Source organism: Odocoileus virginianus, chromosome 12 (assembly GCF_023699985.2).
Source record: "Odocoileus virginianus isolate 20LAN1187 ecotype Illinois chromosome 12, Ovbor_1.2, whole genome shotgun sequence".
NCBI lineage: Eukaryota > Metazoa > Chordata > Mammalia > Artiodactyla > Cervidae > Odocoileus > Odocoileus virginianus.
This window is the reverse complement of record NC_069685.1, coordinates 27,082,127-27,107,332: the sequence shown is the minus strand read 5'-3', so window position 1 is coordinate 27,107,332 and position 25,206 is coordinate 27,082,127. Positions and strand designations below refer to the sequence as shown.

General features: G+C 38.6%; 1 protein-coding gene across 2 annotated transcripts in view; it reads right to left on the bottom strand.

Moving 5' to 3' along the window:
* Window positions 1-238: 238 nt before the first annotated feature.
* The window catches only part of SCLT1 (sodium channel and clathrin linker 1), a 225,298-nt gene continuing 200,330 nt past the window's right edge, over window positions 239-25,206 (bottom strand). For both annotated transcript variants that reach the window (XM_020886621.2, XM_020886612.2), the window contains 3 exons: window positions 7,739-7,817; window positions 4,777-4,872; window positions 239-756 (listed from right to left, as the gene is read on the bottom strand). In XM_020886621.2, the coding sequence (XP_020742280.2) occupies window positions 694-756; window positions 4,777-4,872; window positions 7,739-7,817 (238 nt within the window). In that variant the 3' untranslated portion in view covers window positions 239-693. The remainder of the gene's footprint in view (window positions 757-4,776; window positions 4,873-7,738; window positions 7,818-25,206) is intronic.

Below are 25,206 nucleotides of genomic sequence, written 5' to 3'. Positions count from 1 at the left end.
ATCAACAGGGTGGCAATAGTTCAGTACCACGCGGTCTCAGAACTTAGGGTGCCCTTTGATCCATACTGCTGTGAGTAACAGCGAAAACAAAACAAAAGAAGAACACCTCAAAATCCAAAACCCCAGACAAATGAGAACCTTCCCAAATTCTTAAATATCAATATTTGATAAATACTGAAAATCACATAAGGTAAAAATGCATCACTACAATTACACATTGAAGTACATGACAGCATCATTTTAGGAAGTACATAATTTATTACATGTGAGTTCATAATAAAACAGATACTTGGGAACTTTAAAAATGAGTTATGAGTAACAGATGTGAAATTCTCAAATCCTGAAGCCTGAAATACTAAAATTCTTGCATTTTTTAAGAACTCTTTCTCATGATTAGCATAGTTTGAAAATTATGATGCTTTTCCAAGGGAAAACGGAGAAATTAAAAAATAGACACGTTGATGAAGGCAATGCGTTCTTCCCAGCTGGCTTTATTCTCCACTGAAGCTCAATATCAGATTATCTTTTCTTTACTTACAGGAAGCTGTCACTCTTCTGTTTTCCAATAACCGTCCAAACAGAATGGAAAACGCTTGTGCAAAATGACACTCTACACAGGTTTTACCATTTTAATACACTTCTGGTCAACTGCTTCCCCAATTCTAGGGTTCTGTGAGAGAACGCTGAATAATTTTAAATATTTTCCAGATTCACCATGGAGGCTGCTTTTCTTCTCTGCACTGTAATCGCACTGAGCTGCAATTGAAATGAACAATCAGTGAGAAGTTAACTTTTTCTACGGAAAATCTTAGGCTAGAACAAAGTGTAATGCATCACAACTTACAATTACTGAAAATAACTTTATTGTAAGGCGTCTTGTAAGAGGTCATTTTTTGTATTCATTTCTCTCTTACTCTTGAGACTTTAAAATGATTACACTAGAGATATGTGTATCTAGTATGACTTTCCATAGCTCAGTGATACACTGACAATTCCAAAACATATTTAACGGATGGATGAAAGGCATCTAGATAAACGTTAACCAGGAAAGAGACCAGAACACAAACTAAGCGCAAGCCAGCACAGTGCAGGGCTGATCATAAAAAGATGATGACAGGTCACAATAAGTCTACTGAGAAAATAGTCCTTAAATACGAAGTTGGAACTGATGACAGAGACACAAGGTGAAAAACATCTAACAGTACAAAAGGGCGCATAGCATAAGGAAGTCTTCCCGTCTCCCTCCTTCATTCCACACCCCTCTTTCCAGATACAACCACCACTTCCAGCCTCGAAACAGATTTCTTAAAATATCCTACATGAGAATACACATACATTATTGCCTCACTTTTTTGAAGAATGATAAAGGACTGTACGCAGCTTTCATTTCCCTACTGAACAGTCTACTTTATTCCATCTGTCTTTTCTCTCTGTGCACTCTCTTCCACTGCAGCACTTCTTTCTGGCTGTTGTTGATTAGCCACTCTGTTCAGAACATGAGCCTTTTATCAGATGCGGCAACTATTTTTCCCAGTTTGTCACTGACGTTACTTTTTTATGCAGACATTTCCCTTGTATGGATATTCCATAATCTAACTGGTTTCCTGTTGATGGGCATTTAACCTTTTAAAATGGTTAAACTTTTCAAGGTTTAATGGCTAAACCATTTAACCTTTTAAGATGGGTTTTTCTGTTGTTTTTTTTACTTTACAATATTGTATTGGTTTTGCCATACATTGACAAGAATCCGCCACGGGTGTGCATGTGTTCCCCATCCTGATCCCCCCCTCCCACCTCCCTCCCTTTTAAAATTATAGGCAGTGCTGCAATTAGTATTTTTACACGCTTCCTTGCATAGACTTGCCCAGGTGCAGGCATACCATCCGCAGAATACATTCTTAGAACTGCTGGGTCACAGGTTATGTACATGGACAATTCTGGAGAGATACTGCCAAACTGGGGGCTTAAGAGGAAGGACCAAGACACGTTCACCTCAGTGACGTGTGCAGGTGCTGGTACAGTGGATCCTCCCACTTCATGATCTGATGGGTGCAAGATACCATTAGATCACAGCTCAAATATGGATTTGCCTTCTGGGTGAGGATGAGCCGAGGCATCTTTTAAAACTTTTAAAAGCCATCTGTCTTTTCTCTCTGTGCACTCTCTTCCACTGCAGCACTTCTTTCTGGCTGTTGTTGATTAGCCACTCTGTTCAGAACAGAGCCTTTTATCAGATGCGGCAACTATTTTTCCCAGTTTGTCACTGACGTTACTCTTTTACACAGAAATTTGAAATCTCACAGTCACATTAATTTATTTTCATAGTTTCTAGGTTTTGTGTCACCACACTGGTTTTTAAAAATCCGATACAGTGAAAAGAACACAATGTGGCATTCAGTAGTTCAGAGTGATACACTTAGAACATCTAACCCTCCTCCAAACTGGATGAAGGCCTTATAAGAAACTGTTGATCAGAACAGCACATTTCCAGCATGAGTGAATGACTACAGGGCGGGGTTTGTGCTGAGCCAGTGAGGCCCAGTGAGGCTGAGCTGGACTGCCCGAGTAAAGACAACATGTGAGAGACAACAATCATCTTTCAACACCTTTACTTTACTAAATATCAAGCCCTTAGCAGGATATTATTTCTAACAGCAGTTCCCAATTTCTGGAAGAATATAGGAAAGTCAGAAAGGATTCAGAGAAGGCAAAGATAAAGATTTTTAAAAATTGAATATATGTCTTAGAAACAAAGTTCATGAGTTGAATACTTTCAAAATAGAAAAAAAAATACTAACCCCAGGGAATAAATTCCTTTTTGTGTTTGGGGAAAATGGTAAATGATTACTTTCTGTCTTCAAATGAGAACAGAATGGCAGGAACAAAAAATTTAAGGAAAAATCTGTAAGGCAGTTACTGACAAAACATTCTAAAAAAGGCTCACAAAGAGATTAGGAGAATCTCTGCCACTGGAGAGTTTAAACAACAGGAGAAATATTAGTGTGGACTGCTGAGGCTTAATGCTGTTGGGAAGGGGATGGGAGTACATGCCAATTGGATTATATCATTAAGGTTCTGTAACTGGACCCTTGTTACTGTCCAACTCCAGGGAGCTGATTTTAAGTAGGCATTTTACCACAGGGTTTCCCTTGTGGCTCAGCTGGTAAAAAATCTGCCTGCAATGCAGGAGACCTGGATTTGATCCCTGGGTTGGGGAGATCCCCTGAAGAAGGGAACAGCTACCCACTCCAGTATTAAGGCCTGCCATGGACTATACAGTCCATGGGCTTGCAAAGGGTCAGAAACGACTGAGCAACTTTCACTTTGCTTACCACAGTCCTTAAAAAAGATAAACTTGAAGCTTTAAAGACTGATGTAGAAATTTAATTTCTATGTATCTAATTACCTATTTACCACTTAATGACCATGCTAAGAGCTTTATATGTGCTAACTCCTTTGATCTTTCAATAACTCTATCAGGGAGGTGTTATTATCCTAAACATGAAAAGACTGAGGCTTAGAGATGTTGAAACTGCCCAAGGTCACATGGCTAATTAATGGTACAAGGTTATTTGCCGGACACCAAAATACCTCCACTCAAGATACTGCCCTAAACATGCTGGCTCCTGTAACCTTATAATGTAAATGAATAAATGAATTCTTAAATAATTAGCTCATCCATCAGTCCATAATTCCATAAGAAATTAAACTTACCTGATAAAACTATAATTACTTTTAAGAAGGAAAGGTAACAGAAGGGCAAGTTATGATTGGATTTTAAGAGCCATGCCATGCTCATACCAGAAGTAGATTAAAAAAAAAAAACCTATAAATATCACAAACTGAATTCCGTGAGTATTTAGGGTTAATTGCTTTACTATATATGAAATTATCCAATAATGTTAATTATTAGATTAATAATATCTAAGGATAATGTTAATTTTGATCAAAACAGTAAATTTATAACCAAATATAATTAATAACACACTTGGTTTGTTTCTGTCTATCTAAATTATCTGTTTCCAGCCTATCTTTATAATCACTAAACTCCTCTCATTTTGTTCCTAACAGGAGAGACTATTTGCTCCTACTTTAGAACAAATGGCCCATTTCATTTATATGATATGTGAGCATTATGAGTAATTGCCCCTTATTATTTTATGGATGTTCTGCATTTTCTACTCTATTTCCCATTGGACAACTTTTATGTGGTATTTGAGATTTATACGGTCACATACAAATGTGCATTAAATGAAGTTAAACCTATAAGCTAGGTAATTTTTTTCTATTTAAAAACTGCAATAAAAATAGTTAGTGCAATTTGGAACACTATATTCAAAGCAATGTAGTTCACTTTCAAATCTCTCAGTGAATACCTGCCTACTTTTAGGCAGAGCATAATTCTAGAGCAGTGCTTACTGGGAGACTGTGAGAGCTGTTCTATATGATGCTGGCCAATATGACAGTCATGGCTTCACGCAGCTTTTGAGCATCTGAAATCTGACTAGTGTGAGGATTTCAATTTAACTGATTTAAATTTAAACAGCTGCTAGTGGCTACAGCTATCCATATTGGACAGTGCAGTTCTAGATTTAGGTGATGTTTATTTCTATTTCTCAAGTTTACTTTTTCAATCTCAAATATTAAAGAGACCAATTTTAAGTAGCTTAGTCAAATAAAAGTAAAATTCTAGTTCTCTGGAAATTGTTAAGGAATTTTTTTATCTGTGATTTACTCAGACTCTCATCATCCAGGCATAATGAGGATGCTTCCTACCTGCTGGGAGGCTGAAGCAGCTCTCTGTTCGGCTTCACTCAGTCGCCTCTGAAGTCTGTTGGATTTTTCCTGATGCTCTAGGATTAACTTTTCATGCTATTAAGGGGAAATATAAGACAAGTTAGAAAACTGTACGTGGGATGGAGATGTTTCATGGAATTATCAATCAAAAATCTGAATATCATTTTATCACTTACAAAATGCAAAGACAGTATATCTCCAAATTCATATTTTCCAAGTTATGAATGCCAAAGTTCAAAGCTGGATTTACATTATGACTAAATCGGTGTCCTCCCCCCGCCGCCCCCGCTGTCACAAACCACCAGAGAAAGTGAGTTAAATCCAAAGCGAAGTGAACTGGAAGTGAAGACGAGCACGTTCAGTTTGAGGTGGCAGAAAACTGCCCTGCTGTCACCTGTGAGTGCGACAGCGCAGACCTGGGCCTCACGAGCAGAGTCAGGAGGGCCGGGCTGATCCCGAGACTCGCACTCGTCAGGGCCTCGGGTGACGCTGACACTGCTGGCTGGGGCGCTCGGAACCGCTGGGCTGGCAGAGCTTCCAGGGGAGTGGTGACATCGTGCACACATTACCGAAGTCAAGGAGCAAAAAACAGAAATCCCGACTTTTACAGAATCGACTTATCTGAGGGCTCCCCTGGTGGCTCAGTAGTAAAGAATCTGCCTGCAATGCAGGAGACTCAGGTTCGATCCCTGGGTCAGGAAGAGCCCTTGGAGAAGGGCATGGCAACCCACTCCAGTACTGAGCCTAGAGAATCCCATGGACAGAGGAGCCTGGCGGGCTACAGTCAATGGGGCCACAGAGAGTCAGACACGACTGAGCAACTAACACTTGCACTATTCAGACTTATCTTAAATGATTTATGTGCTGAAAGTATTATTTAAAAAAGAGAAGGTGGGGCTTCCCTGGTGGCTCAGTGATAAAGAAACTGCCTGCAATGCTGGAGACATGGGTTTAATCCCTGGGTCCGGAAGAGTCTTTGGAGAAGAAAATACCAAGCCACTCCAGTATTCTTCTCTAGAACATCCCACGGACAGAGGAGCCTGGAGGGTCAGGCACAATTTAGTGACTAATACAACAACAAACAACAGTAATAAAAGAAGAAGACATCTTTTCCAAGTTTCCCAGAACATCCGCATACATCAGAGGGTATCAGAGTCAATGGAGTTACTAAGGCACCAGGAGGGGTTGCGTTATATTTAAGGAAACACCCTGGAGCCCTTATCCCCTCGGCTATGGATGTGACCTTACTTGGAGTAGGTTCTTTGTTGATGACTAAGTTAAGATGAGGTCATCAGGGTGGGTTCTGATCCAATATGACCGGTGTCTTCGTAAGAAGGGGAAATTCGGCCATACAGACTGACATGTACAAATGGAAGAACACAGGAAAATACCATCGGCAAGACAAGGAATGCCTAAGGCCACCGGGAGTGAGGAGGGAGGCCTCAACAGACTGTCCCCCGGGGAAGTCAGAAGGAACCAGAGCTGCTGTCTTCCTGAGTCTGGACTTCTGGCCTCCAGAACTGTGAGACAGTCAGTATCTGCTGACCGAGGCACCCCAGCCTTTCTTCCTCTGTTAGAGCAGCCTCAGGCAACTACACAAGCATCACGACTGTCCATCTGTCACAACACGGTGTCATGCAGACAAGTGCAAGCAATCTATCACTTAAAAAATGTATTAGCCTTCTCCACGCTTACTAGCCTAAAAAAAAAAAGTCTGTGCACATACAGAATTATTATATAGTTTTTTGAACTAGATAGTTCCTGTGTCCCAACATACAAATGATAAGAGTGAATGTCATGCCTAGTAATACAAAATACTGAAATAACAGTATCCTGTTAAAATGTGCTTATTCTATTTCTTATTGTGCCCAAAAGCAAAATTAAATTGTACGATGAGAACTCTATTAGTTGCTCCAATTTACCAAGATGTTTAAATATGTAGTCTTAAATTTAAGAGACACATCATTAACATTAGAGAAAACCTGAGGAAAAACTGCCATCCTCTATGACAATCATTTTCATAGTTACAATCAGATGATATATAAGGTACATATTTCTGTGCTGCTACCATAATGGTGAAGGCAGAGTCCAGATTAGATAAATCATAATATATGCAACTGTTCTTTTTTTAACTGATCATTTTAGTTGCTTTTGATCTTGCCAAAAAATTAACATTACCATGTTGAATATTTTCCTTTAAAATTTTTTTCATATTTTAAATTATTTCCTTAGGACAGATTCCTGGAAGGGGGAGCTACATCAAAGAGTATTTTAATGGCTATGGTCTAATTGTTTTCTAAATTTCTCATGTCAATTTATAATGCTATAACACTGAAGAGCAATGACTTCACTATGGCTCCTGTGGAAGGCCATAGGGAGCTAGTTGGCCATAAAGCCTATTAATGAACTCCAAGAAATATGCTAGAAGTTAAAACATCAAATAAAGAAGTAGAGTTCTAGATAGTTCTAATCATAATCCAGAAATTGTTTAACCCGTTTTCTTCAAAGAAAACAATGATAAACCCTTGTTAACTTTAGTTCTAAAGCATTAATGTAAAGGAATGCTTTCATATATTCCAGTAGGCAAAAGTATTTCCTACATGTCTTTTCTGATGGATTAAAACAAAATTAGAGGAACTGGGTTAAAAAAAAAAAACCTTAGACGTGCACAGAAATAAAGAGGATCCTAACACTTCTGAAACAGCACAAGCTATGCTGGTGAAATTGAAATAGGCGCTCTGTCTTTGTCATTTAAATATGATGAATCACTGACTTCCAAAGCCTTTATTCACAAAATATTATGTGTGGACTTTTAGTGTTATGTATGATTTCTGCAAGAAATACTCACATCCGCATGGTCATTTCCAAGTAGAGAATTAATTTGGACTTGGCTCAGGTAAGATTCTATAACATGCACTTCCCAGGAGAGTCATTATCTTACCTCAACTACCTTTTCATTTGCCATTTCCAGCTGAGAAAGCAGCTCTTGGGTATGAAGTTTCTGTCGACTCAGCTCACTCCTATTAATCAAGAGAGAGGAAAAAGAAAAGAAAAAACCATTAATATAACTGTTCAAAAACCTAACGAAATAGAATATTTATTAGTGAGGTATATGTTCATGTCCTGAACAAAAAATATCTTGTGTGAAAAATAAAAAGTTGCTTACTAATAGGCCATATCTGGAATGACTCATTTCTTTGTAAAATACACATATATTCTGGAGAGTGGTAGTACAACAGCAAGAATACACTTAACACTACTGACTGAACTGTTCACTTAAAACAGATTGAGACAGTAAATTTTACAATTTAAATAAAGGTTAAAATTGTCCATTTTATATTAGGTATATTTTACCACAATAAAAAAACCAAACCTCCCCTCACATATTTCAAAAGTGCCAAAGTAACCTTAATATCACTATCTTGAGATATTATTTGGCATTAAAATAAAAGTTTATTCATATTAAACATACAGTATTTGTTGTTTTTAATGTTCACATATAACACTTCTTAGAGAGGCTCAATTCTTGGAAATTTAAGGTAATGTTAATCACTCCAAACACTGTTTCAGTGTAGTATATTCAGTATTAAAATATAAGTTTTGGTTGTTATTTGCTTTATCTTATGCATTCATATCCTTTATGCTTTATTAGATAGAATTATGCACATAAGTGTCATCTTTTTTGGTTGCTGTTCAACATATAAGCATTGTATTGCCTTTGGCCAAAGATAATCTCAAGAGTCCCAGGTTAGAAGCAGATACAATCGAGACTTTAAAATAACTTTTACGAGATCAAATTAATCTCTGAGTATTAAAATAGTTCATTCAGGACTGGTTTTTATCCTCTGACCTTACTTCTGCTTCTAAAGTAAATCAGTAGATTAACACTTACAGTTATCAGCTTTGATTTTTTTTCAAAGTGAGCCTAAAAATCTAGTAGGTCCTGCAAGTGTCCTATATTTGAATGGATAGTTGTTAAAATCAGCAAGCTATTTGTTATAAATACATAGAACAAAAAAAGTCCACAAATCAATTTCACAAGTATCTACTGAACACTCTTTATGGCCAAGTGCAGCACGCGGTAGTAAACACATAGACGGTGCCATAACAGAACTTACAGACTAATGGGAATGGCTTATTCCTACTCAGCGGCTTCATCAGTACAGGTCAGGTCACTGACAACGAGGTGACAGTGCGTGACAGACAAACTCAAGTGTTTCACCTTAGCTAATTTTTGTGATAACAATACCAGGTGGTGCTAGTGGTAAAGAATCCACCCGTCAAGGCAGGAGACATAGGAGACGCTGGTTTGATCCCTGGCTCAGGAAGATCCCCTGAAGGAGGAAAGGGCAACCTGCTCCAGTATTCTTGCCTGGGAACTTCCATAGACAGAGGAGCCTGGTGGGCTACAGTCCATGGGGTCACAAAGAGGCGGGTACGACTGAGCATGCACGCACACGTAGGACAACAAGGCAGGATAAATTGTTGTGCTTAAAGTCTCTTGTGGAGCTCAAGGGCTTCCCAGGTGGCACTCGTGGTGAAGAACCCAGCTGCCAATGCTGGTTAGATGTAATAGGCACGGGTTAAATTACTACTACTCCTCACCATAACGAAGAAAAGGAAAATGACTAATGTGGCCAGCCTTCTGGGCTGAATGTAATTAAAAGGTATGCACATTACTGCTAATGAGAAATAACCTCTGAGTACTATGGAGAGGACGACGATACAGTGATCATATTTATAAAGTTGGCCAACACTCAGTTTCTACACAATACCTTTTCAGACAACACCTACTGCATAATTTGATACCTATGCTATTTGCTTACCTGTGACAATTTATTTGAATAATACAAATAATTTCTAATAATTACTATTAGATAGTAATAATTTCCCATGAAATTTAGGATCACAATGATACAAATTATTAACTTTTTAAAAAATGCATTTATTTTTAATCGGAGGATAACTGCTTTACAATGTTGTGTGAGTTTCTGCCATATAACAACATGAATCAGCCATAGATACACATATATCCCCTCCATCTTGAACAAATCACTAACTTTAAGTTACTTCTCATCTGTGTAAATATCTATTCTATTGTGTATCAAGCAGCCACCCCCACTGGACAGTGAGCAACACTGCTCTCCACCAAGAAAGTGGAGATGATGGTAATGGCAGTAATAACAGCAAACACTCCCCTAGTGCTTGCCCTGTATGGTGGTGCTGGAGGTAAAAAACCCACCTGCCAATGCAGGAGATATAATAGACATGGGTTTGATCCCTGGGTTGTGAAGATCCCCTGTAGGAGGGCATGACAACGCACTCCAGTGTTCTTGCCTGGAGAATCCAATGGATAGAGGAGCCTGGCAGGCTACAGTCCATAGGTCACAGAGTCAGACATGACTGAAGTGACTGAGCACAGCACTACTCTAAATACTCTAAACTAAAAAGGTCAATTTTCACTCCAATCCCAAAGAAAGGCAATGCCAAAGGAGCTCAAACTACCGCACAACTGCACTCATCTCACACACTAGTAAAGTAATGCTCAAAATTCTCCAAGCCAGGCTTCAACAATACGTGAACTTTGAACCTCCAAATGTTTAAGCTGGATTTAGAAAAGGCAGAGGAAGCAGAGATCAAATTGCCAACATCCGAGGGATCATTGAAAAAGCAAGAGAGTTCCAGGCAAAACATCTATTTCTGCTTTATTGACTATGCCAAAGCCTTTCACTGTGTGCATCACAACAAACTGTGGAAAATTCTTCAAGAGATGGGAATACCAGGCCATCTGACCTGCCTCTTGAGAATTCTGTATGCAGGTCAGGAAGCAACAGTTAGAACTGGACATGGATCAACAGACTGGTTCCAAATTGGGAAAGGACTATGTCAAGGCTATATATTGTTACTCTGCTTATTTAACTTACATGCAGAGTACATCATGAGACACACTGTGCTGGATGAAGCACAAGCTGGAGTCAAGATTGCTGGGAGAAATATCAAATAATCTCAGATATGCAGATGACACCATTCTTATGGCAGAAAGTGAAGAAGAACTAAAGAGCCTCTTGATGAAAGTGAAAGAGGAGAGTGAAAAAGTTGGCTTAAAATTCAACATTCAGAAAACTAAGATCATGGCATCCGGTCCCATCACTTCATGGCAAACAGATGGGGAAACAGTGGAAACAGTGGCAGACTTTATTTTCCTGGGCTCAAAAATCACTGCAGATAGTGACTAAAGCCACGAAATTAAAAGACGTTTACTCCTGGGAAGAAAAGTTATGACCAACCTAGACAGCATATTAAAAAGCAGAGACGTTACTTTGCCAACAAAGTTCCATCTAGTCAAGGCTATGGTTCTTCCAGTAGTCATGTATGGATGTGAGAGTTGGATTATACAGAAAGCTGAGTGCCGAAGAATTGATGCTTTTGAACAGTGGTGTTGGAGAAGACTCTTGAGATTCCCTTGGACTGCAAGGAGATCCAACCAGTCCATCCTAAAGGAAATCAGTCCTGAATATTCATTGGAAGGACTGATGTTGAAGCTGAAACTCCAATACTTTGGTCACCTGATACAAAGAACTGACTTATTTTAAAAGACCCTGGTGCTGGGAAAGATTGAAGGCGGGAGGAGAAGGGGACAACAGAGGATGAGATGGTTGGATGGCATCACTGACTCAATGGACGTGAGTTTTGTAAACTCCAGGAGTTGGTGATGGACAGGGAGGCCTGGCATGCTGCAGTCCATGGGGTTGCAAAGAGGCGGACACGACTGAGCGACTGAACTGAACTCTAAGTGCTTTATATAAACTTCTTTAGCTTTCGTAATAACCCTGTGAGATCCCCATTTTTACACACAAGACAATTTACACGCAGAGGCATTTACAAATCAAGTTAAGTAACTTGCCTGGAGTCACACAGCTAGTCAGCTGAGAGTCAGGATTGGAAAACCAGGCCCTTTGGTTCCAGTCTGTGCTCTTAGTCTCTCCTCTGTATTGTGCACCACGGCAGGCAACGGCTGAATGTTGGTTAGATGGGTAAGTAAAAGAGAATGTTTGTGTGTGTACTGGGTATTTTAAGGAGTATAGATACTTCTCTGGAAACCTGAAAAATTATATTTTTACTTCTGATTTCTTCCCAAAGCTTCAGTCCTATACTCAAATTTAACATGACTAACATCAAACTTTTTGCACTATGCTGCCAATCTACTTTCTCTCTCTCTCACTGCTGAGATACAACCTACTTCTCATCTTCCTGCTCAGTCTTTATTCTGACTACATCACTGCCTAGGTTAAAAACTGTAAAGTTGATACTACTTGCTTTCTCTTGAATGCAACATCTAGTTCGCCCCTGACAGATTCTTCTGTGCAGTATTTCTTGCATCTATTGTTCATTTCTATTCAGTGTGACCATCACAACAATTATCTTATAACTTAATTTTTAGATTTATTGCAGCTGCCAACCGCTTGGGCTTCTCAGTATCACGTGAAAAACTGTATGCAAGGCATCCATCAGTGCATACAGAGGTGCTCAATTAATAGTGTACTTTTCCCTGGTGCACTCACCACTGAGTATTTCTCCTTCTAAAGCATGACTTTAATAATTTGCCTCCTTGAGCATTAACTTTCAGTGGTTCTCTGCTACTGGACAAAACAGTGCAAATTCCTGAGACGGGCATTCAGATTCTTCCAAAACTCTGTGGAATTTCTTTTTCCAATCTTCTCTTCTGCAATAGGAACCTTCCACTTCAATCAGTTCTCACTGTCTCACCAACAAAACACATATGTGCCATCTCTAAGCTCATGTTCATGTCATTTTCTGTATCCTCTTTTGCAGATTTCCCATGAAAATCCTGCCTACTCTTTAAGATTCCACCCTTGCCCCACTTCTTTCCATGTCTCCTTCCTGGTTCACTTTAATCCAGATGGTTCTCTTCTCACGTCAATGTGTTAATACTTATTTTATGTAGAAGACATTTAGCAATTGTGTATTGTAATTCTAATGGGTGGTTTATATATGTGTATATATGCATACAAGCATACACACACACGTGACCCCAATAATAATGGAAACTTTAAAAAGGGGATTGTTTTTAGTTTCTACCATATGTGCCAAAGGACTTTACACATAGGAATTTAATAAATATTTGTAGACTTACGGCTAAATTTTCATAGGGAACTTAGCAGTTAGAAAATGTATTTTAGATAAAGATTTTAAAAAATGTACTTATAGTCTGCTACTTTCTCCAAAGGACTTGAAGAACCCAAGGAAAGGTAATTTTTTAGTTAAGCACGTCCTTTAAGTTTCACTCCTGAATGAAAGTTTAGAAGGTATTAAAGGTTGGGGAGAAAAGTGATTTCACCAGCTCTGTCCCTTGAGACCTTCCTAGAGACTGCCTGTCAGTACTTTGCAACTCCTTATTTCTCTGTCAGGATATTTCACTGCAGGGATAAAGGAAAGACCCAGGAGGATGATCTGACTCTGTATAATCTATGAGAAAATGTCTCTTCATTAGGGAACATAATTGAGAATTCTCTACATCATTAGTGATTTAGGATACACATAAAATAAAGCTTTCCAGAAAGTTTCACGGTGGTATTACACTTCAAACACTTGCCAAGTAAAGATATAATCTCTTCACTGGAAGTCTTTAAAAACAGAAATGTCCATCTCTATCGGGGATGATTTAAGCGCAGCTGGTCAGGAGGTACGGAGATAGATGGCATTTCCAGTTTCTGTGTGACATCATGGCAGCGAAAGAGCACTTTATCCTAGCCACAGAATTTAAATGAAACTGTACCCAAGTTCTTTCTAGTTTCTGGCATAGTATATAACATGTTACAAGGTTTAAGGTAAAATTATCTCCTACCGATTTCCTCTAACCACAGAAGAAACAGGCATTCTCTATAACCCTAATGGGAACTGCTTAGTCCACTGGTGTCCTGAATAATTTTCAGTTCACATTCATGTGCATGTGAGAGAAAATCCTAGTCACGCCTACAAAACATAACTGAAAAACTAGTTGTAAAAGGTAACTGAATTACTACCTTCTGTGCAGATAAAATTTCACAAAACAATTTTTAAACAAAGAAATGAATGCTGCATTTACTAAGAAAATATTAGAATCAACAATGGGAAGTCATCCGGTTCTTCAAGTGGAGACAGAAGTGGGTGAAGAGTGAGCACCCGAGGCCAGGGCCCTCCCTGCGGCCCAGGGCGAGGCTTTGGGGACCACCCTGAACTATACCCTAGACCTTCACACTTATCCCGACTGGGAAGAAGATCCAGAGTCTTCCTCCAATTTTTAAGAGGTGTGAGGGCTAAGGAAGGATAAGGATTTTGGCTGAGCTTTTTGCCTGGAATATACAAAATTCTGAAAGAATTTTTTTCCTTTTAAATTATGAGCACAGTGATTGGAGTGTTTTAATGCTGAATGTCTTTCTTACACAAGCCACATCCATAATGATATCATCTAATTATTTCCACTTTTGGTTTCATTATGGTGGTACAAGAATTTAAAGGCACTTGGCAAACAATCCAAATACAGAATTATTCTAGATTTGTACAGTATTCACCCTGTTTTACAGTTGCTTATCTAGACTTAATTCAACAGCATATTCTCCAAAGTATACAATTCCATTTAAAAAGAAACAATAACTTTTCCTTTCTACTCACATATCACTGGCTTAATTAATTGTGTATTTCTGAAACTGGCATAACCTGGTTTGGGAACAATCACACTGATACCGACAGGGTCAGACAACACTAGAGTATCTAAGTTGATTAGACAAGAGCATGCAGAGTGCCTTGGGCATTGGTCAGCACGCTTTATACAGAAACTTCACTGGTTGATGATGCCCACAATTAAGTGGACATCAGTCAGGAGGGTTTTCTACTGCACTTTATTATAACCTTGGGTTTCCTTTGTGGCTCAGCTGGTAAAGAATCCGCCTGCAATGCAGGAGACCTGGGTTTGATCCCTGGGTTGGGAAGATCCCCTGGAGAAGGGAAAGGCTACCCATTCCAGTATTCTGACCTGGAGAATTCCATGCACCATATAGTCCATGGGGTCGGACATGACTGAGCGACTTTCACTTCTATTATAACTTCAATGCTGCAAAGTAGTAGTTATTCTCATCTTATAGATAAAGAAATTAAGACTCAGAAAAGTTAATGTTCCTAAGGTCAGGCAGTGACTGAAAGAAAAAATGAGTTTCATACTCAATCTTTTTATCAAAATGTTCTCTCAACTAAATCACATTGCCTTTTACCTTAAGCCCAACCATTTACAAGAGGTATTATTGAAGTATGTCTGTGGCATAACATAATATCAAGATCTATAGGCAAAGTGAAAAAAATTTAATCCCAAGTATGCAGCAAAATGGTAACTGCAAAAACTGTGACCTCAAAAGACCTGAATATGAAAACAGGTTTCAAATCTCATCTAGTTAACTAAAAACATCACAGGTTTGCAGGCTAGCTTTAGCAATATCAGGGCACTGTTGGTCACAGTCCAGGTTCCTTCTTTCCCAATCTGCACTTAGACCCTCCTAAGTGATCTCATTTAGGCCATGACCCTGTCCAATATGCTACTGGAGAGGAGTGGAGAAATAGCACTAGAAGGAAAGAAGAGGCAGGGCCAAAGCAGAAATGACTCCCAGTTGTTGATATGTCTGGTGGTGAAAATAAAGTCCTATGCTATAAAGAACAATATTGCATAGGAACCTGGACTGTTAGGTCCATGAGTCAAGGTAAACTGTAAGTGGTCAAATAAGAGATGGCAAGAGTGAACATTCACATTTTAGGAATCAGTGAACTAAAATGGACTGGAATGGGTGAATTTACCTCAGATGACCCTTATATCTACTACTCTGGGCAAGAATCCCTGATAAGAAATGCAGAAGCCCTCACGGTCAACAAAAGAGTCCAAAATACAGTACTTGGGTGAAATCTCCAAAACTACACAATGATCTTGGTTCGTTTCCAAGGCAAACCATTCACTATCATAGTAATTCAAGTCTATGCCCCAATCACTGATGCTGAAGAAGCTGAAGTTGAATGGTTCTATGAAAACCTATAAGACTTTCTAGAACTAACACCAAAAAAAAGATGTTTTTTTCATTAGAGGGGACTAGAATGCAAAAGTAGGAAGTCAAGAGATACCTGGAGTAACAGGCAAGTTTGGCCTTGGGACACAAAATGAAGCAAGACAAAGGCTAACAGAGTTTTGCCAAGAGAACACACTGGTCATAGCAAACACCCTCTTCCAACAACACAAGAGATGACTCTACACACGGACATCACCAGATGGTCAATACCAAAATCAGACTGATTATATTCTTTGCAGCTGAACCAGGAGAAGCTCTGTAGAGTCAGCAAAAACAAGACCAGGAGCTGACCATGGCTCATATTAGGAGCTGCTTCTTGCAAAACTCAGACTTAAATTGAAGAAAGTAGTGAAAAACACTAGGCCATGAAGGCATGACCTAAATCGACTCCCTTATTTATACAGTGGAAGTGAGAAATAGATTCAGGGGATCAGATCTGGTAAAGAGAGTGCCTGAGAGAACCATGGATGGAGCTTTGTAACCAAAACCATCCCCAAGAAAAAGAAATGCTAAAAGGTGAAATGGTTGTCTGAGGTGACCTTACAAATGACTGAGAAAAGAGAAGTGAAAGGCCAAGGAGAAAAGGGAAGATAAACTCCATCTGAATGCACAGTTTCAAAAACATCTACTGCTTCACTGACTATGCTAAAGCCTTTGACTGTGTGGATCACAACAAACTGTGGAAAATTCTGAAAGAGATGGGAATACCAGACCACCTTACCTGCCTCCTGAGAAACCTGTTTGCAGGTCAAAAAGCAACAGTGAGAAACAAACATGGAAAAATGGATTGGTTCAAAATTGGGAAAGGAATACGTCAAGACTGTATATTGTCACCTTGCTTATTTAACTTACATGCAGAGTGTATCATGTGAAATGCTGGGCTGGATGAAGCTCAAGCTAGAATCAAGATTGCTGGGAGAAATATTAATAACCTCAGATATGCAGATACCATCACCCTTACGGGAGAAAGTAAAGAGGAACTAAGGAGCCTCTTGATGAAGGTGAAAGAGGAGAGTGAAAGAGCTGGCTTAAAACTCAACACTGAAAAAACCAAGATCATGGCATCTGGTCCCATCACTTCATGGCAATGAGGAAAAAACGGAAACAGTGAGAGACTTTATTTCCTTGGGCTCCAAAATCACTGTGGATGGTGACTGCAGCCATGAAATTAAAAGATGCTTGCTCCTTGGAAGAAAAGTCATGACCAACCTAGACAGCATGTTAAAAAGCAGAGACATTACTTTGCCGACAAAAGTCTGTATAGTCAAAGCTATGGTCTTTCCGGTAGTCATGCACGTATGTCTGAATTGGAACATATAGAAGGCTGAGTGCTGAAGAATTGATGCTTTCAAACTGTGGTGTTGGAGAAGACTCTTGAGAATCCCTTGGACAGCAAGGAGATCTAATCAGTCAATCCTAAAGAAAATTAACCCTGACATTTTGGAAGGACTGATGCTGAAGCTCTAATACTTTGGCTGGTTCACTGGAATCCCTGATGCTGGGAAAGACTGAAGGCAGGAGGAGAAGCGGACAACAGAGGATGAGATGGTTGGATGGCATCATTGACTCAATGGACATGAATTTGGCAAGCTCCGGGAGTTGGTGACGGACAGGGAAGCCTGGCGTGCTCCATTCCATGTGGTTGCTAAGAGCTGGACACAACTGAGCGACTGAACAACAACATGAGCCTAGAGGAATACGAATCAGCACCTCAAAGCAACCTGTCCAAAATGGCAACAACTTCTTATCTGTACCTTCCCAAGCTTCCTCCCTCCCTTAAAGGACATCATCACTGTCTACCCAGATGCTCAGGTCAAAGCTTCAGCATCATCTTTGATTCCTTCCATTTTCTCATCCCGTATGTTTGACTTATTGTAAGGTTTACCCTGTAAAAGTGAAAGTTGCTCAGTCATGTCCAACTCTTTGCAACCCCATGGACTATATAGTGCATGGAATTCTCCAGGCCAGAATACTGGCGTGTGTAGTCTTTCCCTTCTCCAGAGGATTTTCCCAACCCAAGGATCAAACCCAGGTCTCCTGCATTGCAGGCGGATTCTTTACCAGCTGAGCCAGAAGGTTAACCCTATGCCTCCTTAAAATATTTCATAACTGCCCATTTCTCTACATCTCCACCCACTGTGTTCTGTACTAGGCCACTGTCATCTATTGCCTAGAATACTGTCACAATCTAATATCTGGTTTCCCCGACTCTCTTTGCCCCTTCTGTAGTTTATTTTCCACATAATAGCTAGAGAGGCCTTTTCAAGACCTAGAAATGATAAAATTCTCCAATGATTTCCTACTGCTGCACTTTGGACTTTAACTTAAAATAGTCCTACTTAAATATCTTGCTTAAACTAAGTAAAAGCAGCTGACTTATTACAGCCTACAAGATTTGCAAGGTCTGATCCTTGCCTAGTTCCTCACCTTGACAGTATTCTCTCTCCTCACTCACTATATTTAACACTGTTAACAGTGTTCCCTAACACTGCACCTTTGTACTTACTATTCTTCTAATTACCATCTGCCTGGACTATTTCCCTGGCTTTTTCATATAGTTGATTTCTTTCTATCATTTGAGCCTCAGCTTAAATATCACCTTTTTTGACTACTTTTTAAGAAACAGTCCAGCCCTTGCAGCTTCCAACCTGAGTTATCATCTATCACACTGCATTTATTTTCTTCATGCAATTTAAAATACAAAGAATCATTTTGTTTACTTGTTAGTTTACCTTCTTATTTCTTTCCCTACCCTGGAATGAAAGCTTTAAAAGAGAAACTACATCCACAAAGCTTAGAACAGTGCCTGGCACACAGAAGGTGATTTTTAGCCCAGGTAAATTTTAGTTAATTCCACAGAATCAGTTAATTAGTCCATTCAATCAGAACATTTCTAATATCCTACATCTCACTTTTTCAAAGTTTTCGCCACTTACTCTCATTGATCACAACTAATTACATAATTCGGTGATTACATTTAAAGTAGCCATCAAGTGGTGTGATAAAGTGAGGAGACTACTGCTACAAAAACCAATGTGCTACCGAGCTTGATTTATACAAATCATCCACAGAAAGCTTATTTTATTTAAAAAATGAACTCAGAGTATCAAAGAACTGTGTGACTTTTCCTCACAACATATAATTTTAAATTCTGATCTTAGGATAAGATTGACAGAACCATAAAGTCTACTAATACTGAAGTGGGTGTCTTTGCTAGGTGCTATGGAGACAAGGAAGAACAAGATCCAGTTCCCGCCACAGTGAAGCTTAGGAACAACCAGAAACTGAGAAGCTATGAGGTTTATGCTATAGGTAGTAAATGCTATAAAAAGTTCACAGTGCTATGGGAACACATATGGAGGATTAGGGGATTAGAGCTGTCTCTCAGAGGAAGTAGGTTTTTAAGCTGATATATGAAAGATAAATAGAAGTTAGATGGACAAAAGCGGGGTAACGAAGAGTGTTACAATGAAATCCATGTGTGAAGGCCAGGAAATAAGAAGGGATAATAAATTTAGAAACCTGAAAGGAAGCTCAGTGTGAATGGAACAGACTGTTACTAGGATATGGGGGTGTGGGTGAGAGAGCAAGAAGCTGGGAACAGAGAAATACAGCTTGGATTTTATATGTATAAGGTAATATAAGGAAATACAAGGGTGTTACATGTCTTGATGGGAAGTGGAGACTTAATTATCAGTCCACTGGGGAGGCACTGAAGTATTTTGAGGAGAGAAGTGACACAAAAAAATCAGAGAATCTTGCTGATTACAGCAGGAAAAATAGTCAGTAAACATGACTGTAGTGAATTAGGGGCTTTTAGTAGTAATCGAGGTGAGCAATGTTGATAGCCTAAACTGTTGGAGGGAAATGGACAGATTCAAGAGTTACTTAGGAGGCAGCATGAACAACACTTGATAATTAGGGGTGTGAGGAAAAGAAGGGGTTGACACCCAGAGTTCTGCTGAGCAAGTGGGTAGACAGTACCACACATGGAAAAATACGGGATGAAATAAAATACGGGACTTGGGCTAGGTGTGAAATTAGTTCACAAGGACTGAAAATACTGAGTTTGAGGTACCAAATGTTCAGTAGACAGCTGGAAATACAGATTATTTCAAAAAGGTCAACACTAGAAGCTGTTCTGGAGAAGGAAATGGCAACCCACTCTAGTATTCTTGCCTGGAGAATTCCAGGGACAGAGGAGCCTGGTGGGCTGCCGTCTATGGGGTCACACAGAGTCGGACACAACTGAAGCGACTTAGCAGCAGCAGCAGCAGAATCTGTTTTATAACAATAATTAGCCTTTTTCAGTTTGTCTCTGTCATAGAAATAGATATCTGAACTCATGCTGAAAGAGAACATTTCTACTCTGAATATACTTCAGTTCTCAACATCACTGGTATATACACAACTGAAGAGGTATGGCTGTGAGGTGAAGGGCAAAGCTCTTCCCACAATGCACTAGTCTCTTTGAAAACATCACAGATACTTTAAATAAGAGAAGTCATGGTTCCGGAAGGCATGGGATGAGAGTTTGAATGCGGGCCATTATCTCAGGCATCATAATTAATTACTATAATTACTCAGATCATTTTGTTATTATTGAGACAGTTTAAGTTTTAAGGATGGGTTATGTGTATTTTGGTTGATACACTGTAAGGGAAAATTTCTTCAATGCATGACATCCTTTAGTGATGACTAAAGATTAAATCGCACAAGGCTCCATTCTATACTATATGAGAGAATTGAAAACAAAAGGTGTACTATTCGTTTCAGGGAAATGATGGATCTGCCAGCTGCAGCAAAGGCTTTCTCTGAAACTCTCTTATGACAAATTAACATAGCATGTGCCAGATGTTTTTTTTCTGTTGAATTATACTATAATATGCTTCAGTTACTTTTAGTAATTATGCATTTTGTAATCTGCCAGTACCTGCAGCTGCCTCTCATTCTGCTAATTAAAATTAAAAAAAAATTTTTTTTTTAAGAAAAGCAGTTATGGCAGCCAAACATTACACATATATAGCCAAGAATAATGTGTTACAGACTGAAGAGAATGCCTTAGTCTCAAATGCTGTGTAATTCATATAAATACACATGAACTGTCCAGTCACTGGACAAGAGAAGAAAATATTACACATTGTATATTATTCATTCATCTATTCAATACAATTTCATTGAACAACTACATGCTGGGCAAGATTTTAGCTCATGGTTTGTAGAAGAGGTGAATATAAATGTTAGTTATGCTACAATTCACTAAGTGTCATAAAGAAGAATGAGCAGAGTGGTACAGGAATCAGGAAGAAAAAAGATTCACTCTGTCAGAGGGATAAAGAATGCCTTATAGAAAAAAATGATATCTGAACTGGGTCTGGAAGGAAGAAAATTTATTTATTTACATGTATGTATTATATTTATTTATTCAATATTTTCTACTTTCCCATCAATACTCTTAATAGCTTCAAAAAAGATGGGGGGGGGAAACCTTGGGCTTTGCTGTTATCCTTAGTATTTTAAAAATAGTGCCACTCAATAAATACATAATGGATAAATGAAGTGAAGATAAGGCTTGGTAATAGGGCTGCCCTTACCAATGTTTGGCTTTTGGGGGCAGTTGTTCAGTGTGGCTGGAACATGCCCTTTACAAGGTAGGGACAGGCAGACTGCTGACAATAAGGTGGAGGAAAGATTGACAAAAAAACCCAAACCAAACCAAACATTCAGGCAACAATAAAACAGAAATATTTAAGTAAACAGGGCCAGGCCTCTATTTGCTTTTTAGGAAAATACTTCTGAGAACAGTATGCAAGATGGAATAGAGTGGAGGAGAAAAAATGATGGCAGAAACCAGGGTGATCCAGGCTACTTTAACAGCCATGGTTAAAGATATGAAAAGGCCTGGCTGATGGCAGGAACAAAATATGTTACTGCATGTTGACACATATGCAAGCATTTCTTCCGGACAGATTCTGGGACCCGGTGTTGCAAATGAATATGCATGGTTGAAATTTTTTTAGCTACTGCTACATTACCTTATACAAAGCATTTGCAAGTTTATAATTCCACCAGTACTGTATACCCCATTTCCGTTCTCTCATGTGTTTGCAGATGCTGCATGTTAAGCATCTTTTATATTTTTGCCAATTTGCTGGGCAAAATTGTTTACATTTGCATTTCTTCATACAATACAATATTTCTTCAGTGTATAGTGTGGCTGAGTTGTTTTAAAGGAACTCTGTACGTCTGCCTTTGTGAGCTGCATGCTCACATACTGTGTCCATCCATTAGGGTGTTACTCCTTTTCTTAATTACTGAACTCTACAGATTCTGCATGTCGATCTTTATTTTTTTTGCCATTTGTATTTGCTTTTCTATCTTTGTTTATCTTCACAGAGAATTTTAATTTCTACTGTGAAACAAATTAATCAATTTTTGCACTGTGGGTTTTTGTTTTGATTAGAAACACTCATTCAAAGATAATAAAAATAATCTAATTTCTTCTAATACTTTCCTTGTTTTGAATTTAGCTTTTTAATCCATCTGGAATTGGCTTCGTATACTGAATAAAGAATATACTAACCTAGAGGGGTGGGATGGGAGGAATGGGAGAGAGGTTCAAGAGGGAAGGAATATATGTATACATATAGGTGATTTACGCTGCTATACAGAAGAAAGTAATACAACACTGTGAAGCAATTATACTCCAATTAAAAAAGACAAATTAAAAAAGAGGGAGAGCACATAGCTACAAGAATAAACTCAGGACTATAAACCAGAAAAAAAGGAATATACTAAATGATTTTCCCAACATCATCTTTTCATTTGAAGTGCTGTATTATCAAGAACAAAATTTGTTCATGTTCCATCCAAATTATCTATTCCTGTGCCAATACCACCATATAGCTTTATGTATTTTGCTTCTTGTAGGGCAAATCTTTTTTCCCCATAAGAAATTTAAAAATTTAATCTATAAAATAACAATAATCTCTCATTCAAGTAAGATTAGTACAGATATATTACAGTTATATATCTTCTATGTTAATGTGTAAACTTTAAATGGTTTAAATGGATCTCCTTGGAAGCTCAAAATTCTCTGTGCTGCATATATTTCAAGATAAAAGTAACTTTTATCAAGAGGAAGTAATTATAGATGAATTAGTACAATTTTACAAATTCAAACAAACTTCAAACTGAAAGAAGATACCACAGAGGAGCTCAAATTTTTAAAGAGCTTCTTATATTAAGCTTTTTGATATTAAGATAAAAAACTTCCTTCTGCAGGAAAATTATTTGATTATTTTGCATTGCATTTAATTATGGCTATACTTGCTTATGGGAAGATCTTAAGAAATCATAGGTGTCTGGTAATAGTATTTAATTGTCAGTTGTCAGAAGAAGCCGAGGTTTCCAAAGGCAGCAAAACTAGGGCAGAGGGGACGCTAGTATCCTAAGTGTTTTGAGGCTGTCCTGGTATTTAGTGTCTGATTTTGGTCTCTAATAGTCTCCTAACTGTAGTAAACAGGTGGACACACAGTAAGGAAGATAACAGTCGGTTTATAAGAATTCAATTGTTATGATGTAGAGAGAGGGCAGAGAAAAACAGCCAAGACCAACACTAAGTTTTAAAGGGAAGATCTTCAGAAGGAGAGCTTTGATGCTCAATATGCCACGATGAAGGTACACTAGGAAGCAGGGCGCTCAGATCGAACACGAGAAAGCTCATTTTTGACAGCTGTTAATAAATACTTTTCACCTGAATGGTAGAATGCACTAATTGATGGCATATACAGAAAAATCCTTATGGGGAGAGTCAAACGCATAAAATGAGCCATTTGAATTTTTTAATGTATTGCTCTGTGTCTATTTTGTAACTTATTATTAATAAAAGACCTAACTGGTTCAAGACTTGGATTGTATTGTTGAATCATGCTAAAAACAAAACCATTTCTAAGGAGAGCAAATGAACCCTTCCCCAGAGATACAGAATCACCACTGAGCAGTCAGCCTGTGCACGACGGGTACAACACGGCATACATCTAACCGCCAATGCCCAACATGGATGCTACTGCAAACATGTCTAGCACAGACCATATTTAAAACATATTTTTTCACTGGAATAAGCATACATTTTAATATTCAACTTCAAAAAATATAAATTTATTATAGCTGCCACGTAATTCTGTATTACGACCGAAGGTGAGATCTGTCAGTGAAAATACTTCAGTGGCTACTTTTATGCAGCAAAAACAACTTTAACTTGGGGATTTCCCTAGTGGTCCAGTGGCTCAGACTCCCTGCTCCCAATGCATGGGGCTTGGGTTTGACCCTTGGTCAGGGATCAGATCTCACATGCCACAACCAAGACCCAGCACAGTTAAATAAGTTAAAAAAAAAAAAAAAAAAAACAACACTTCAGCTTGATTTCATATATATTCCTCAGCATTATGTCTCCAAAGAGGAAGGAGATACGACTCATATATATAAATCTTGTATAACATTTAATACATTCTAGAACTAGTAATTTTTTTATAATTAAAAATGAAGTAAGTATGTGTTTATTTCACATACATAAATCTCATGCATTATATAGCATGATTTACTTTGAATTTCAACTAAACTATTTCAAATCCTAAAAGATGATGCTGTTAAAGTACTGTGCTCAATATGCCAGCATATTTGGAAAACTGGGCAGTGGCCACAAGACTGGAAAAGGTCAGGTTTTCATTCCAATCCCAAAGAAGAGGAATGCCAAAGGATGTTCAAACTACCACACAATTGTGCTCATTTCACATGCAAGCAAGGTAATGCTCAAAATCCTTCAAACTAGGCTTCAACAGTATGTGAACTGAGAATGTCTAGATGTACAAGCTCAATTCAGGAAAGGCAGAGGAACCAGAGATCAAATTGCCAGCATCCGCTGGATAATAGAAAAAGCAAGGGAATTCCAGAAAAACATCTGCTTCATTGACTACGCTAAAGCCTTTGACTGTGTGGATCACAGCAAATGGTGGAAAATTCTTAGAGATGGGAGTATCAGATCATATTACCTGCCTTCTGAGAAACCTGTATTCAGGTCAAGAAGCAACAGTTAGAAAAAGACATGGAACAATGAACTGGTTCAAAATTGGGAATGGAGTATGCCAAGGCTGTGTACTATTAGCCTGCTTGTTTAACTTACATGCAGAGTACCTCACGGGAAATGCCAGACTGGATGAAGCTGAAGCTGGAATCAAGATAGATGGGAGAAATGTAAATAATCTCAGATATGCAGATGACACCACCCTAATGAAGGAAAGTGAAG